This window comes from Eulemur rufifrons, chromosome 1 (assembly GCF_041146395.1).
Source record: "Eulemur rufifrons isolate Redbay chromosome 1, OSU_ERuf_1, whole genome shotgun sequence".
Classification (NCBI taxonomy): domain Eukaryota; kingdom Metazoa; phylum Chordata; class Mammalia; order Primates; family Lemuridae; genus Eulemur; species Eulemur rufifrons.
In genome coordinates, this window is record NC_090983.1 from 8,512,995 (window position 1) to 8,531,641 (window position 18,647).

The window sequence follows — 18,647 nt, forward strand, 5'->3', positions numbered from 1 at the left end:
CAATACTGAATGTGATTTTTCATTAACCACACCTTTGAGTAGACTTCTTTATTTTTAAGAGATTCATGCCACAGCCCCCTTTTTGTTTCATATCTGCTTTTGTAGGCCAATACATCTAACTAGAGAATTAAAAAGCACTAAATTATGTGTCAGTGACAGTGTGGCCCAAAGCAAGTTCCATTCCCTGGATCTCAGACTTAAGGTGGTCCTTTGTGAATCCAGGCAGACAGATTGAACTAGAGAAACTCTATTGGTCCTCCACTTCGAAGGGCCCTCAGTCATTTTTTTGTAAATTAGAAAGTATCATCACACCCAGAGAAGCTGCAAAGGGAATGAGTCTGAGAACTCATCTCTGTGCAGAGTCATTGCCATGGACAATAGGTGCAGTAAGCATCTGGTGGCAGCCAATCCCAGGTTTCTGCAGCTGATGCCATCTTTTGCCCCCAGGTGCATGGAGTCAGATTGGCCGAGGACTCAGCTTTGTAACAGTAGCCTTCACATCACCCCCACTGGGCTGGGGAGGGTGCAGCCTAAATGGAGGCTCCTCTGAGCCATACCCTGTGACTGGAAACCAAGCGCCTCTCCCCACCAGTACAGTGAGATCTGAGTGGAGGAGTTGACTGGGACACTACAGGCTCCAACCTGGGAAGCTTTGGGTGACAGCTTCAGTGGGACCTGGGCAGGCAGGGAGAACTCCACAGTCCCTGGGCCACTAGAACTGACCCTCACCTGCTTGACTTGGCATCTGTAGTCCCCAAGCCAGTGGAATGGCCTGCTGCCTGCTCAGCCCTGCCTCCACCTTCCAGGTCGGAAAAACTCACTGGCCCCATGGCCCTACTTCTGGCTCTGAGGCCCTACACAGAAGCTCTGCTTCTGGCTCCTCCCCAGTTCCAGCTCTGAGGCTCTCAAGCTAGAGCCTGAGACTCTGCCCATGTGCCTCCAGAACTCCTGTCAGGCCCAGGACACTGCCCCTGATCTACTGGGACTGTACCTGGACCTCAAGACCCCATCCCTGAGTCTCCGCCACTGCTGCAGGGCTGGTGGAATGCTCCAAGGTCCAATGTCCTGCTAGAGATCCCCCAGCCACAAGCCACCATTATATCAGGATCTGGTTTGAACAAAATGTCCACAGCCCAAGAGCCCATGACCACTGACTAGATAGCCTCACCCAGCTGCCACTGTCACCTCTGTGGGAAGACCCCAGGCAGAGCAATCATCACAACATAAGCCTCAGTGGAGAGGGTCTCACCCATCTATTAACTGAAACTTCCTACAACTATCTGGGGAATAACCCAACACCCACTACAAAGACCAGCCCAAGCTTGAACAGTGACAATCACAGGTGAACAGGACAAATCAGAACAGCTAAATTATAGGCTTTTAATGCACGTGCCCCTCCCCTGCTGTGTCAACATTCCAGAGTAGGAAAAAAGTACCATCTAGGGACTTTCCCTTATTCTAATTAAGCAGAAGAGCTCCCAGCAAATAACAGATACCCAGCAAACCTATTAGCCTGAGTCAAGAAAAGAGGTTTCAGATAAGCAGAAACCATCAAAAGAACTCTGGCAACATGAAGAAAAAAAAAAAAAAAGAGTTCAACACCCTCAAGGGATCACAATGGAGCTATGGTAGAAAAATCCAACCACAAAGAAATTGCTGAAATGACAGAAATGAAATTAAGAATATGGATGGAAAATAAGATGAATAGAATTAAAGAGAAAGTTGAAAGACAACAAAAAGAAACCAAAAATATTTCAAAAACTCATTGAAAAAGTTGCTAAAGAGCTAGACAACCTAAGAAAGGATATAATAGAACATAAAGAAATGAAAGAGTCATTTAGGGAATTTCAAAACACTGGAGAAAGATTCAGCAACAGACTAAACCAAGGAAAATAAAGAATCTCAGAGCCTGAAGAAAAGGTTTTCAAGCTAATCCAGTCATTTAAAGGACGAAGAAGAGAATAAAAAAGGCTGGAGCAATGACTCAGAGAGATATGGGACTATGTGAAGTAAACTAACATAAACGAATTGTAGGTATCCCTGAGAGAAGAGAAGAAAGAGCTAAAATCATGGAAAATCTATTCAAGAAAATTATTGAGGGAAAAACTTCCCTGGTGTTGCCAGAGATCCAGATACAAGATGGTCATCAAACACCAGGAGGATTCGTAGCAAACAGTACATCCCTGACACATAGTAATCAACCTGGCCAAAGTTGAAATGAAGGAGAAAATTCTACAAGCAGCAAGACAAAAAAGCAACAAATAACTGACAAAGGAAAACTCATCAGGCTAACTACAAACTTCTCAGCAGAAACCTTACAAGCAAGAAGGTAATGGGGACTTATCTTCAATCTTCTTAAACAGAACAACTGCCAGCCTAACGTTTTATATTCTGCAAAACTAAGTTTCATAATTGATGGAGAGATTAAGTCTTTTCCAGTCAAGCAAAGACTGAGGGCATTTGTCATGACCAGAAATGCCCTGGAGGAAATACTCAGAATTACACTCTACACAAATCATCACAATAGATACCCACCAGTGTAAAATCACCCCAAAAAGCTAAAGCTCACAATTCTTTTTTTTTTTTTTTTGAGACAGAGTTTTGCTCTGTCACCCCAGCTAGAGTGGAGTGGCTTCATCATAGCTCATTGTAAAGCTCATTGTAACCTCAAACTCCTGGGCTTAAGCAGTCCTCCTGCCTCAGCCTCCCACATAGCTGGGACTACAAGCATGTGCCACTGCACCTGGCTAATTTTTTTTTTCTGTTTGTAGAAGAGATGGGTCTTGCTCTTGCTCAGGCTGGTCTCAAACTCCTGAGCTCAAATGATCCACCCACTTTGGCCTTCCAGAGTGCTAGGATCACAGGCATGAGCCATTGTACCTGGCAACAATTCTTGTAAAACAATAGCACAAGAAGGAAAACAAAGCAATAAGTTACTATCCAACATGATGAATAGAACATCATCCCACATATCAATTCTATCTGTCAAGGTGAACAGTTTAAATGCACCACTCAAAAGACAAAGGCTGGCTGAAGGGATGAAAAAACACAACCCAATTATCTGCTGTCTCCAGGAAACACATTGAAACCACAAGGATGCACACAGGCTCAACATGAAAGGATGGAAAAAATATTCCATGTCAAAAGAAACCAAAAGAGAGCAGGTGTAACCACTCTCATATCAGATAAAATTTTTTTTTTTTTTTTTTTTTTGAGACAGAGTCTCACTCTGTTGCCCGGGCTAGAGTGAGTGCCGTGGCGTCAGTCTAGCTCACAGCAACCTCAAACTCCTAGGCTTAAGCGATCCTACTGCCTCAGCCTCCCGAGTAGCTGGGACTACAGGCATGCGCCACCACGCCCGGCTAATTTTTTGTATATATATATTTTAGTTGTCCATATAATTTCTTTCTATTTTTAGTAGAGACGGGGTCTCACTCTTGCTCAGGCTGGTCTCGAACTCCTGACCTTGAGCGATCCACCCGCCTCGGCCTCCCAGAGTGCTAGGATTACAGGCGTGAGCCACCACGCCCGGCCTATATCAGATAAAATTGACGTTAAATCCACAATGGTAAAGAAAGACAAAGGTGGTCATTACATGATGGTAAAGGAGGGAATTCAACAAGAAGACATAACAATCCTAAATATATATGTACCTAACATAGGAGCTCCCAGATACATAAAAGAAATTCTACTAGAGCTAAGCAGGGAAATAAATAGTAGCATCGTTAATTGTCAAGGACTTCAACAATCCACTGTCATAGCTGGACAAATCATCAAAGCAGAAAACAAAAAAAGAAACACTATACTTAAATTGGACCCTAAAAGAAATGGACTTAACAGACATTTACAGAATATTTTACCCAAAAACTACTGAATACACATTCTTCTCAGCACATGGGACATTCTCTAAGACTGATCATATTTTAGGCCACAAAACATGTTTTAACAAGTTTAAAAAAATCAAAATCATAACATGTATCTTCTTAGATCATAGTGGAATAAAACTAGAAATCAATTCCAAGAGAAACACTCAAATATACACAAAGTCATAGAAGTTAAAAAAAAAAAAACAAACCTGCTGCTGAGGGATTATTGGGTCAAGAATGAAATTAAGGTGGAAATCTTCTCAGAAAAAGACACTAGGAACAACAACAAAAAAGAAATTAAGATGAAATCAAAAGATTATTCAAACTGAATGACAAAGGGGACAGAAGCTATCAAAATCTATGGGGTTCAGCAAAAGCATTCCTAAGAGGAAAATTCATAGCCTTAAATGCCCACATGAAAAAGACAGAATGATTACAAATTAACAACATAATATCACACTTAAAGGAATTAGGGGAAAAAGAGCAAACCAAACCCAAAGCCAGCAGAAGAAAACAAACAACAAAGGTGAGAGAAGAACTAAATGAAATTGAAAACAAAAGAACAATACAAAGGGTCAACAAAACAAAAAGTTTGTTCTTTGAAAAGATAAAAATAATTGATAGAACTCTTGCTAGAATAACCAGGAATAGAAGAGAAAGGACCCAAATAAGTTCAATCAGAAATGAAAAGGAGATATTACAACTGATACTACAAAAGTAGAAAACCTCATCTATGAATACTATGAAAATCTCTACACATATAAACTAGAAAATGTAGAGGAAATGGAAAACTTCCTGGAAACACACAGCCTCCCAAGACTCAATCAAGAATAAACAGAACTCTTAAACCGACAAATAATGAAGAAGAAAAAAAGATCCCTGAACCAGATGGATTGACAGCCGAATTCTATCAGAACTACAAAGAAGAACTGGTACCTGTACTACAGAAATTATTCCATAACATTGAGAAGGAGGAAATCTTCCCAGACTCATCCTATGAAGCCAGTATCACCTTGATACCAAAGCCAGGAAACGACATAACAAAAAAAAATAAAACTACAGACCAATATCCTTTATGAACATAGATGCAAAAATCCTCAATAAAATACCAGCAAACCAAATTCAACAGCACACACACAAAAACAATCCACCATGACCAACTGGTCTTCATGCCAGGGATGCAAGGATGGTTCAACATATGTAAATCCATAACTGTGATTCAACACATAAAGAAAAGCAAAAACAAAGACTATATGATGATCTCAATAGATGCAGAAAAACCATTCATTAAAATTCAGCAGCCATTCATAATAAAAACTCTCAACAAACTAGACATAGAAGGAACATAACTCAGAATTGTAAAAGCCTTATATGACAAACCCACAGCCAATATCATACTGAATGAGGAAAAATTGAAAGCACTTTTCCTAATAACTGGAACAAGACAAGGGTGCCCATTATCACCACATCTATTCAACATGGTGCTGGAAGTCCTAGCCAGAGCAATCAGGCAAGAGAAAGAAATAAAGGGTATACAAATTGGGAAAGAGGAGGTCTGACTATTGATTTTTGCTGATGATATGACCTTTCTCTAGAAAACCCTAAACACTCCACCAAGAGACTTTTGGAATTGATAAATAAATTCAGCCAATGCTCTGGTTACAAAATCAATAGACACAAATCAGTAGCTTTTCTATATACCAATAACAGTAAAGCTTAGAGTCAAATCAAAGCCTCAATACCATTCACAATTGCTATAAAGCAAATAAAATACCTAAAAATATACTTAACCAAGGAGATGAAAGATATCTATAAGGAGAACTACAAAACACTGAGGAAAGGAATTACAGATGACATAAACAAATGGAAAAACATACCATGCTCATCAATCAGTAGAATCAATGTTGTTAAAATGTCCAAATTACCCAAAGTAATTTATAGATTCAATGCAATCCCCATCAAAATACCAATGTCATATTTCACAGATCTATAAAAATAATTCTATGCCTTGTTTAGAACCAGAAAAGAGCCCAAATAGTGAAAGCAATCTTAAGCAAAAAGAACATATCTGGCAGCATCACATTACCAGACTTTATATTATAAGGCTATAGTAACCATAGCAGCATGGTATCAGTGCAAAAATAGAGATACAGACCAATGGAACAGAATAGAAAACCCAGAAATAAAACCATCTACCTACAGCCAACCAATCTTTGACAAAGCAGACAACAACATACACTGGGGAAAAGAAGCCCTATTCAATAAATAGTTCTGGGGAAATTGAATAGCCACATGCAGAAGAATGGAACAGAACCCCTATCTCTCACCATCCTCAGAAATTAATTCAAGATGGATAAAAGACTTAAATATAAGGCATGAATCCATAAGAATTCTAGAAGACAATGTACAGAAAACTCTTCTAGATATCGGCCTAGGCAAAGAATTTATGACTAAGACCTCAATGACAATTATAGCAACAACAAAAATAAATAAATTGGACTTGATTAAATTAAAATCTTCTGGATAGATAAGGAAATAATCAACAAAGCAAATAGGCAACCTACAGAAGATGAGAAAATATTCACAAACCATACATCTAATAAAGGGCTAATATCAAGGAGAAACCAACAACCCCATTAAAAAGTAGGCAAAAGACATGAACAGAAGCTTATCAAAAGATAGATGAATGTCCAACAAACATATGAAAAAATGCTCAATGTCACTAATCATTGGGGAAATGCAAATTAAAACCACTGTGAGATATCACCTTACTCCTGTTAGAATGGCTTTTATTAAAAGTCCAAAAAGAACAGATGCTGGCATGGATGCAGAGAGAAAGGAATGCTTGTACCCTGTTGGTGGGACTGCAAAGTAGTACAACCTCTATGGAAAACAGTGTGGAGACTTCTCAAAGAACTAAAAGTAGACTTACCATTCAACCCAGCAATCCCATTACTGGGTATCTACCCAAAGGAATAGAAGTCATGTTATCAAAAAGACAATGAATGTTTATTGCAGCACAATTCACAATAGCAAAGATCTGGAATCAATTTAAGGGCCCATTATTTCATGAGTGAATTAACAAAATGTGGTATATTTATATCATGGAGTACTATACAGTCATAAAAAGGATGAAATAATGCCTTTTGCAGCAATTTGGAGGGAACTGGAGATCATTATCCTAAGTATCTCAAGAATGGAAAAACAAACACCACATATACGCTCTAATAAATTGGAACTAACAGATAGGCACATATGTACACAGAAGGAAGTAAAAATCATTGGAAATCAAGCAGAGGGAATACGGGAGGAAGAGAGAGGTAAAAACCTACCTAACGGGTACAATGAACACTATTCGGATGATGGGCATGTTTATAGTCCTGATTCAAGCATTACAATAGCACTCCATGTAAGAAAAGCATTTGTACCCCCTTAATATTTTGAAACAAAACAAAACAATATGACAGATGAGACATCAGCAGAAAGTCACATGATAATCACCTTTTTTCCTGTTCTTGATGTGTTTGGTAGATGTCCATTCTGAAAGAGAAAAGAGATCAATGATATGATGGATTCTTGTTTTAATTTTGTGGACTTGATATTTCTGACTGCCTTCCAGATAATTCAACCTGGATGTCCCACTGTAACTCAAATTCAGGGTGTCTTCATGAAAATTATTTTCTGGAATTACCTAGTGATTAAAGGAGTTTTTAGACTTGTTCCTCTGGCCTCATGATGTCCACAGTCACTCCAGTGAATGTATCATGCCTCATTATCCACAACTTACTGACACTTTGTGGAGCAGACTTTCATGCCATCCTTTTTTATGTATGTAGAATGCCCCGTTCTATTCTTTCCTTATCCGAACTGTTCTACTTTTAAGACCCAGCTCAGCACAAATTGTTTCAAGAAACTGTCCACAATGTCAAAGCTGGAAACGACCTTCTTTCCTGGTGCATCTCTCCCTGTGGGTGTCTGTCTTTAGAGCATTCATACTGCCAGCCCTATGGTTATTAAAGCACAGCCCACTTCCTGGGTAGGGGCTCACACCTTGTACTCCCTCATAGCTTTAGTGTAGCTCATAAATGTTTACAAAGACCTTTTCTTTATTGTTAGAGTGACACAGAAAAGGGCTACTGAGATGTGCAACTGAAAGATCACTGTATCCGGTGTCAAAAAACACAGGTTGGCCGGGCGCGGTGGCTCACGCCTGTAATCCTAGCACTCTGGGAGGCCGAGGCGGGTGGATCGCTCGAGGTCAGGAGTTCGAGACCAGCCTGAGCAAGAGCGAGACCCCGTCTCTACTAAAAGTAAAAAGAAATTATATGGACAACTAAAATATATATACACAAAAAATTAGCCGGGCATGGTGGTGCATGCCTGTAGTCCCAGCTACTCGGGAGGCTGAGGCAGTAGGATCGCTTAAGCCCAGGAGTTTGAGGTTGCTGTAAGCTAGACTGACGCCACGGCACTCACTCTAGCCCGAGCAACAGACTGAGACTCTGTCTCAAAAAAAAAAAAACAAAAAAAACCCAAAAAAAAAACAAAACACAACACAGGTTCATCTGCAGCAGAGTGCCTGTCTCTGCTTTGTCCGCATCAGGGGATTGATATGAGGAGCACAGCAGTTAGTTTACAACACAATTTATTTGTATTCTCTTTCAAGAATAAATTTGAGGTGGTTTCTGAAAAGAAACATTGTCAAAACATTCTGCCACAAAAAAAATAAAATAAAATAAAATAGTGATCTAGCACCTCTTGTATTATCCTGGATAGAGCTAGAGCCCATTCTACTAAGTATCACAAGAATGGAAAAACAAGCATCACATATACTCACCATCATATTGGTATTAACTGATCAACACCTGTGTACACATATAGTAGTAACATTCACCGGGTGTCAGGCAGGTGGGAGGGAGGAGGAGGGGATGACTATATTCACACCTAATGGGTGCGGTGCTCACTGTCTGGGGGATGGACATGCTTGAAGCTCTGACTTGGGGAGGCAAAGGCAATATATGTAACCTAAACATTTGTACTCCTATAATATGCTGAAATAAAATAGAAAAAGAAAAAAATTCTGAAATCTAGGAACTATCTCTCCTGACGCATTTTCATATATGTAATTCTACTATGTTACTTTTAAAATAAGCCCCCAAAGTTTAAGATTCCTCCCCTCCAATTTAAGTTACTTTCACGTGACCAAATTGCAGTTTATTCATGGCAGAGTCAAGTTCGCAATTTACTGTCCTACCTTGAAAAGGATAAGAGTTACTGCGCTTAGAGGAGTGAGCTGTAGTATAAGCCAGCCATGGTGACACCTGGGGGCAATGTTATTAATAGTAACAGCATACGTATTGGGACCTGGGCAAGGGGAGTCATGATGGTTTTCTGGACACTGAGAAATTCTGCTAAAGCCTGGTGTGACAGCCCAATCCTTGATTTAAGTCATTTGTCACTAGAATACCTCTATCAGGTGTTTCAGGGGAAATCCACCGCAGCGTAAACTTAGCTTCCAGTTCTTAGATGGTGCAAGGCCTCCTTCAACTTCAAATTCCCTGGGGGTGAACCACCTCCCAGTCTCATTCTGTATACACTTCTCTGAGGTTCCTGTAAGACCAAGACAACCTGAGGTCCCCGACTGTGAAAACACCTACACTTGGCCTCCCCCAAGACTGGATTTAGAGCTACCCACTTTGGATTCAGGATCAGTAGGAGAGTCTGAATTGTCCTCTCTGACATCAAGGGCCCCACACTCAGCCTGAAAGGCCGGGGAAGAAGGGAACTCCCTACCATGTATGTATATTTCTCTGACCTTCAAGCAGTGAGTCCTGTGTGACTCCACCCAGAGAGGACTCTTGGAAGCTTGCTCTTGGTTTCCTCTGGACTTCGCCCCATGTGCCTTTTCCCTTTGCTGACTTTGCTTTGCGTCCTTTCAGTCTTACAAACCCGAGCTGTGAGTGTGACTTTGTACCAAGGCCTAGGAGAGCTCCTAGCAAATCAGACCTGGGGCTAGTCTTGGAGTCCCCCAAAGCAGATATCTAGTCCTCAACAGTGTGCTATTTGCATGAGTATTTTCCAGTTGAAAATCCTAGAAGACCAGGAAACTCACCTTTTTTTAATTTCTCCTTATATAGAGTCCCCTTTATGTTACCACAGGTCACAGGAAGTTCAGGAAGTTGAAAATTAATATTTGTATCTCTGGGAAATCTTGGACCTGCAAGGAAGCGATTGTTTCATTCCATCTTCCTCTACAACTGGGCAGCATCTCTCCCACCCTCTTCAGATCCTTCTTTTATAATTTAAAATGATTGCAGGATTTTCCCCAGGAATAGTTACACTTCAAGGTCTTTCTTTTATGGCAGATTAGATGCCTGTAAATAATGTCACCCTCTGCTCCACCCTCCAAAATCCCACCCAACAGCTTGGGGCGGCAGGATCTGAGCTCTCAAGCTTGGTGGCCACATCTAGTGCTCTCACAGTGACTTTCCCACTGGTGATTTGAAGGGACATTTCCAGTCCTATTATTGCATTGAAGTGATGGAGATGGAGAAAAACCTGTCAAATTTTAGGCTTGTCTCCCTATTTGAGGCATCGCCTGGGGGAACTGGCAGCAGGGCAGCTAATGGGGCACCGAACAGGCTGGTGTCTGTCTCCCCCTTTGCCGTCTGCTTTGCTTCACTCTCCCTCACCTGAGCTTTCTCTGTGGCTGAAAGGGAAGCTCAGGGTGGGGGGTGGGGGTGGAGGTGGGGGGGTTCTAGAAGAAACTGCTCACTGCAGGAGTGGGGATGAGCAGAGGTTGATTAACATAAAAATCTACAGTTAGATAGAAGAAATAAGACCTGGCATTTGATAGATGAGTAGGGGGCCTACAGTTAACATGGATCAATTGTGCATTTCAAAATACCTAGTGGAGCCTAATTTGAATGTTCTTAATGGAAAGAAAAGGTAAGTATTTAAAGTGATGGCTATCCCAATTACCTGATTCAATTGTATGAAAGTATGGAATGACCACATGTGCCCCCAAAATATGTACATCTATTATATATATATGAATCAATAAAAAAGAAACTTCACATTGCTCAGGGAGCCCCACACACCACATGAGCGGGGCGCTAGGGACATGGTTCCGCTGAAGCAGGTATTGAAGGTCTTAAAACGAACTTGCGGCCAAGGCTGAGGTTCCAGTGCCAGCTCCCCAAAAGCCAGTTAAGAAAAGTGACTTATCACTCAGCACAGAGTATAAAATATATACCTAGATAGTTAATTATTAAAAGTGTATTGATCATTTCTTTTTACCTCTTCTTCTTTTCAAAGGTCCAGGGTGGGCTATTTTTCTCCCTGAGAAAGTTGAAAAACAATATAAATGTCTTTTGTTTACAACATTGCATCACAAATAGTAGTGTTTAACAAAAACACTCTAAAGATGTAACTTTTCAGGAGCCTGTCCAGTACTTAAAAAAAAATCAAATGCCTAGATCAGAAGTCAAGAACTTTTCTGTAGAGAGCCACACAGTAAATATTGAAAGTTTTGTGGTCCACATTTTATGTTGTGACTACTCAACTCTGCAGTTGTGTCATGAAATCATCCATAGACAACATGTAAATAAAAGGATGTGGTTGTGTTCCAATAAATGTTTATTTACAAACAGTCAGTGGGCTGGTTTTGCCCTGTAGACCATAGTTTGCTGATTCCTGGCCTAGACTTAGTTACAAAGATGATACTTAACTGAGATTTATTCCGTATTTTTCTATTAATATCTCTAAACCACCCCAAATAAATTTGAAACAATGTTTTATGTGCTTCTCAAGCAATAGAGTGAGAACAAGAATGAAGTTGAACATGTCTTGAGTGCTTACTGTGTGCCAGGAACTATCCTTAGACCTTTACCTCTATTAACTTACTTCATAGAAACAAATCCGTAGAAACAAATCTGTCAAATAGACTCTAATCCTCACACACATGAGGAAACTGATGCTCAGAGATAAAAAATACAAATTGGTTACATAAACAGGGCCCTCAAAAATACAAATTAAATAAAGGCATTGAATATTTCCCTTGGGAAAGAGACAGAGATAAAAAGCAGTATACAAGGTCTCAAGACAGACCTCGTGGTGGACTCTGTTGGTCAGATGGCTGCCACAAACCTAAACTTGAAAAAAGATTTCTGTACTGAAAATGGTGGGGCAAATGACCAAAGTGGCTCCCATATTGGTTGCCCATAAGCCAATTAAGAAAACTGATTTTTCACTCAGAGCGCAGAATATAAAATAAAAATCTAGATGGTTCACTATTAAAAGTGTTTTGATCACTTCTTTTTACCTCTTTTTCTGCCTCTTTTGCTTCTTCTTGTCCTCAAAGGTCCAGGGATAGCAGTTTTTCTCACTGAGAAAGAAGAAAAATAACACCAACATCTCTTGTTTATGACATTGCATCACAAATAGTAGTGTTTTACAAAAACACCATTCAATTGTAACTTTTCAGGGAATTTGTAGAAATTAAGTCCCAGGTGTAAGAGATGTAGAGTTAAAGGTAGCACAAAGGATTGACTTTAAAAATATCTCAGAAGAATGTAGTATCTGATATATTAATATACATTGATTGGTGTGTCTAAAAAAGAGTGAATCATTCCAGGTGCATGTCTAGGTCTGTGTTCTTGAAATGTGTTTGAATGTTGATGTCAGGGACACCAAGGGAATGTTCTTTCTTCCTGAAGGTCTGTGCCCATCACAGTGTGCCCATGGCTTCTATCCTGCCTAGTGCAGGACCCAGGAGAAAACCTTTACCCGATACCCCAAATGAATGCTCTTTCCTTCTAACAGATTACGACCACAGTAAGCTGGAAAGGAATCTCTCCTTCAGTTAAGCACAAAGAAGCCTTGGGGTTGATGATGTTATTTTATTTTCTGGGCCTTTGTCATACCAATTACCCAGAGATTTTTTTAAACCTCATCAAGATAAAAATGGTACTGTAAGACATTTATTGATAATTTACATCCCAAAAGGAATCATATCCCAAGATCAAGCGTTTTCTGCCTCACAAGGTGTTTCCCTCAGGAAGTTTATTAAGACATTACGGAGATATGCAGAGAAAAGAGATTACTAAAGTTGCATAAAAGAATTATAAGTTTGGTTATTGAACTAAAGATTTAAAAGAAACAAGTAAAGTGGGGGAAATGGAGTCCTCGAGGAGGTAAATGAAGCTTTCTTAACACTCCTTGCTTGTCTCTCAATAAAAATTGCTCTAGATTGATCTGCTTCAAAGAGCATGATTGGGCCATGTGTGGTAGTTGATGTGGTTGCCAGGGGAAAAAAGTCATCCACACAGGTGTGGCTCTGTGTGGGGCCCTCCCTCCTGCCACGCATGGTGCTGAAGGGGTAGCTGCACACAGGAAAACTGGCCAGCTCGAACTCTCTCCTGCCCTCTCCCATCCTCCCCACCGTCCCAGGAGGAAACACCTGTGCTCTGCCTGCTTTCTGCTTCCCCATAAGATGGTGAAACTGGAGCCCTGGTTGTAACCTGGGTCTGTTCAGTGATAGCCATTATTGGCAAAGACACATTCTCTTGCTCTCAGACTCTCTCTGTTTAAGTCTCCCTTCCAGGACTAGAGGGTTAGCTAGACTCTCCTTTCAGTCAAAACCTATTGAGGGCAAACAACTTTAGGGCAAAGAAACAGGTCATTTTACTCCCTCCCAGTTCTCGACGTGGAGAAGTTTGGGCTGAAGACCACATCATATATAACAAAGTACTGCTGAACTTTGCTTTCCAATGGTTGTCAGCCAGCTTGCTGTAGCACCTTGTTGCTATTTTACCTCCAGGAAGTAAAATGCCTGGAAAAAATAGAATTTAACCATTCTTGGGTCTACCAGTCTTAATAAATACTCAATAACAACTAAAACTCTATGCTGACCTTTTGAAATAATAATGTGGTCAGGAAAAAATTAAAATTTATTTTTTTAAAATTTTGTTAATAGTTGGGACTAACAATCTGGGCAAAAGATTATAGCAGGATGTTTAGTTGATTCGCAGGTTATCTCAGATTATTAGCAGAAGCTTCAATGTCCAAGGATGATGCAATAGGAGCACCTTACTCCTATATCCTAAGGCAACTTACTAGTCCAGCCCTGCTGCAGAGAACATGGTGGAGGATAGGGAGCCTGGTTCTGCCAGAGTCAGCATTCCCCACCTCCAGGCCTTATGAGAGAGGCTACATTTCTTTGGAGAGAATTGTCAGACACCTCCCCTCAAGCCAAGCGAGAAGGATTTAAGACATCCATGCAGGAAGTGGACCTCTGTCTCTGGGGCTGTCAGGGAGGGAGACACTATCAGATTCATCCCTGAGAGCTACCAAGCTGAAGTCATGGTTAGAGGAGTCAGTGGTGACAGAGGGCTGAGCTGGTAGCAGCAAGGGAGTCAACGAAGAAGCATGATTCGCATGGCCTGCTGGGGACCTTGTGAATGGGAGATGGACTGGGTGTTGTTGAGAGATACTCTGCCTGAGGTAACCACAACAGAGATATGGACCTTCTAGAAGGACTGTCTGATGTCTAATTCCCAAGCGAGTTGGCCACCAACTGTAGAGAGGCAGAATATGCTGCTTCTACTACACTAGTGGGGAATTTATAGCCAAATATACGTATAGTTACGTGGCCAGAGGAAGAGTTTTAGAAACAGATTTGTCTATAAATTTGAGGCAAGGATTGGCTAAATGAGCCAGGATCACAACAGGGCAGCCAGGCAGAAGATGGTGTCTGTCTTGTCTGCTTTCTTCACCCTCGTCCACACCAGTTTTCTCCCAGCTTAAAGAGAAACTTAGTGGAATTCTAGAATCATCAACAAATAGCATGGGCTTTGCAAGTGGTGGAGGTTGGGGGATTAAGGATCTGACTCAGTAGAAATATATATGAAGGTCTTAAAATGAACTTGAGGATGATGAGCTGCTGTTCTACCCTTCTACCCAGCAATGTCCGGGAAGCCCTTAAAAATACTCCAAGTTCATGATGCAGGGGAGGGAGGTGACCATGGTTCTTACCAGTGGGGGAGTCACAGAATGTGAAGGCATGTAGGAAGCTGGCATGGGCCTCGGAGGGCAGTCAATCTAACTCACTTAATTTCACTTTACAGATGAGTAAACTGAGGCAGAAGAGGTGAAGTGGCAGACCCAAGTCCACACCATTACCACATGGTGGTGGGCAAGAGGAGTGACGGCTACATCACTTGTGAGTTACGTGGGTTTTTTAATGCTGAAAACTAGCTGCAGCCTCAAAAGTTATCTGTTCAGCAGAGGCAGCACTGCCAGGAGCCCTTGGGCCCTGGGGTCTGGCTGCAGATTCATCACCATCATCGTTCTTTCCCTGACACATTTTGGAAACCGGCTAAATCTGATACATTTCTCAACAGTAAGTACAACTACATAAAGAAATTAGGTAAAAAATGTTTGCTACTAAAAGCACAGAAAAAAGCACGAGAATTTAGACGTTTGTTTATTTAAAATGTATTTATCGCTGTTTATCCTTTTTTCTTTTTACCTCTTAGTTGATGATATCTTTTCCTTCGGCCTCTGTAACTCAGAGTAAAGTTGATTCTAGGTCTACCTCTCCTTCTCCCTGAGAAAATAGAAAAATGTTCATCAGAAGGTTGTTTAGTTTCTTGCTCTTGCTCCGACCTGGTCTCGAACTCCTGAACTCGAGTGATCCTCCCGCCTCGGCCTCCCAGAGTGCTGGGATTACAGGCGTGAGCCACCGTGCCAGCCAGATGGTTTTTTAAATTGAGTAAATCTGATTCTAAAATTGATATGAATATAAAGAACAATATCAGAAATAACAAGGAAAAATACCAGGCAGCACCCAGAGACTGGTCCTATTAGAGATTAAAACACGAGTAGTAAAACCATTGAGCTAATGTTGCCTGAATAAAAACAGATACCAAGTGAATGTAATAGGTGCCAATATTTATGGGAATTTTACATATAATAAAGGTCACATCTTAAAGTACTTGGGAAAGTGAGCATTTTAATAAACAATATTGGGACAATTGAACACTACTCCAGAAAAAAATTAAATTAATCTCCCCACAATAAATCAAAATATAAGGGCTATCCGGAAAGTATCCAACCATGTAATATGAAAAATAGTATTAACAATGGCTGAATACTTTCCAGAGAGCCCTCACAAACTTCAAGTGAATCAAAGATTTTAATGTAAAAAATGAAAGCATGAAATATTAGAAAAAAATGAAGAAGACAAAGATGATCACTATATAATGGTAAAGCGTACAATTCAACAAGAAGACATAACAATTCTAAATATATATGCACCTAACTCAGGTGTACCCAGATTCATAAAGCAAATCCTACTTGATCTAAACAAAATGATAAACAGCAGCACCGTAATTGCCAGGGACTTCAACACCCCTCTGACAGAACAGGACAGAGCCTCCAAACATAAAATAAACAGAGAAACAATGGACTTAAACAGAACTCTAGCACAAATGGGCCTGACTGACATTTACAGAACATTCTACCCCCAAACCACTGAATATACATTTTTCTCATCAGCTCATGGGACATTCTCTAAGATTGACCATATCCTAGGTCACAAAGCATGTCTCAACAAATTTAAAAAAATAGAATTATACCATGCATCTTCCCAGACTACAGTGGAATAAAATTAGAAATCAACTCCAACAGAAACTCTCATGTCTACACAAAGTCATGGAAACTAAACAACCTTCTGATGAACAATTATTGTGTTAAGGAGGAAATTAAGATGGAAATCAAAAGATTCTTTGAACTAAATGATAAAGCAGACACAAATTATCAAAATCTGTGGAACACATCTAAAGCAGTCCTGAGAGGAAAATTTATATCCATAAATGCCTACGTCCAAAAGACAGAAAGATCACAAATCAACAATCTAATGAATCATCTCAAAGAACTGGAAGAGGATGAGCAAACCAATCCCAAACCCAGCAGAAGAAAAGAAATAACAAAGATCAGAGCAGAAATAAATGAAATCAATAATAAAAAAACTATACAGAAGATTAATATAACAGAAAGTTATTTGAAAAAATAAACAAAATTGACATGCCTCTTGCTAGATTTTTTTTTTGTAGAGACAGGGTCTCCCTGTGTTGGCTAGGCTGGTCTTGAACTCCTAACCTCAAGCAATCCTCCCATCTTGGCCTCCCTAAGTGCTGGGATTCCAGGCATGAGCCACTGTGCCTGGCCCATATAAGTGTTTCTATATTCATTCAGCATAGTAAGAAAAAGATAAACACCACAACAGAAAACACTGACTGCATTCTACAACAAACAGTTCTATGAAGAAGAAAAACAAATGACCAATAACAAATAAAGAATTCCTGACCACACTAAAAATGAAAACAATGCACAGTAAAGCAGCACTGAAATAAGTCTTCTTATATTTCAATTAAAAATGTTAAATTTTTTATTGTCTAAGTATGATATATTAGTTTAAAAAGCAAGAAAATAAAAATATGTATGAAATTACTTCATTTAAATAAAATTACATCCCAAAATGTGTTAATACATGGCTACAAAAATTCTGGAAAGATATATACCAATGTTTACAAAAAACATATTTTAAAATCAGAATCAGGCCGGGCGCGGTGGCTCACGCCTGTAATCCTAGCACTCTGGGAGGCCGAGGCGGGTGGATCGCTCAAGGTCAGGAGTTCGAGACCAGCCTGAGCGAGACCCCGTCTCTACTAAAAATAGAAAGACATTATATGGACAACTAAAAATCTATATAGAAAAAATTAGCCGGGCATAGTGGCGCATGCCTGTAGTCCCAGCTACTCGGGAGGCTGAGGCAGTAGGATCACTTAAGCCGAGGAGTCTGAGGTTGCTGTGAGCTAAAGCTGACGCCACGGCACTCACTCTAGCCTGGGCAACAAAGTGAGACTCTGTCTCAACAAAAAAAAAAAAAAAAAAAATCAGAATCAAAAGCAACATGAAGATATGAGCATTTAAAAAAATAAATTGTTACTTTAAAAGGCATTTCTTTTTTGTCTCATGAAAGGTATAGAAAATAATGATAACAAACCTTAGCATTAAAACATAGGTCATTTGTAATATAAAAATCAAGTAAATTCTTATTTGTTCTTACTTCTTTTTCCACTGTGTTTTTCCAAAGCAGAATTGTTTCCAGCATCCATGGTATCTAGAAGGTGACAGGGGGTGGTCAGAGAACTGTAGTTTATAAATAAACGTTACAAATCTTACAACAATTCACACCGTGTGAAAGGCTGGAGTTTACAATGATGTTGTGAGTATCATTTCCTTGCCTTCCTTCTAAAGGAAACAAACAGGTACTGAACTGATATCTAAAGCCCTCCTTTAGCTCTCTAAGACTTTGAAAAAGCTCTTAATTACATGTACCAATTTCCTCATTTACAAAACAGGGATAGCAGCAGTTATCCTGTTCAGGTTTTCAATATTTTGTGAAGATTAAATAAGTTAATAGGAAATCACCATATAAATCAATAACATGCTCGAGGATACCCTTCAAAACTACACATTTTTAGTTTAAGAGTGGTTATCTGAGGTCTTTTTCCTGACAGGTAACAGGACCATTTGGCTTTTTAGGCCCTTCCAAGGTGTGACAAAGTGACACTATTATCTACCAATGGAAGAACATGGCTTTCTTGTTCTGTGAACAAGGGTGAAAGTCACTGTATAAATCCAGCACTTTAGTATTGATATGCTAATATAGTAAATGAGATACCATTTTTAACCAGCATATTTGTACGTCATTCC

At 40.0% G+C, this 18,647-nt stretch overlaps 1 protein-coding gene across 1 annotated transcript in view; it reads right to left on the bottom strand.

The window, feature by feature from the left end:
- LOC138385274 (nuclear autoantigen Sp-100-like) overlaps nucleotides 1-18,647 on the bottom strand; it is a 68,140-nt gene that overhangs the window by 7,044 nt on the left and 42,449 nt on the right. Inside the window, exons 14-20 of the mRNA XM_069471429.1 lie at nucleotides 17,998-18,051; nucleotides 15,397-15,474; nucleotides 12,190-12,252; nucleotides 11,166-11,207; nucleotides 9,979-10,083; nucleotides 9,334-9,476; nucleotides 7,368-7,406 (exon numbers count right to left, since the gene is read on the bottom strand). Of these exons, the coding sequence (XP_069327530.1) occupies nucleotides 7,368-7,406; nucleotides 9,334-9,476; nucleotides 9,979-10,083; nucleotides 11,166-11,207; nucleotides 12,190-12,252; nucleotides 15,397-15,474; nucleotides 17,998-18,051 (524 nt within the window). The remainder of the gene's footprint in view (nucleotides 1-7,367; nucleotides 7,407-9,333; nucleotides 9,477-9,978; nucleotides 10,084-11,165; nucleotides 11,208-12,189; nucleotides 12,253-15,396; nucleotides 15,475-17,997; nucleotides 18,052-18,647) is intronic.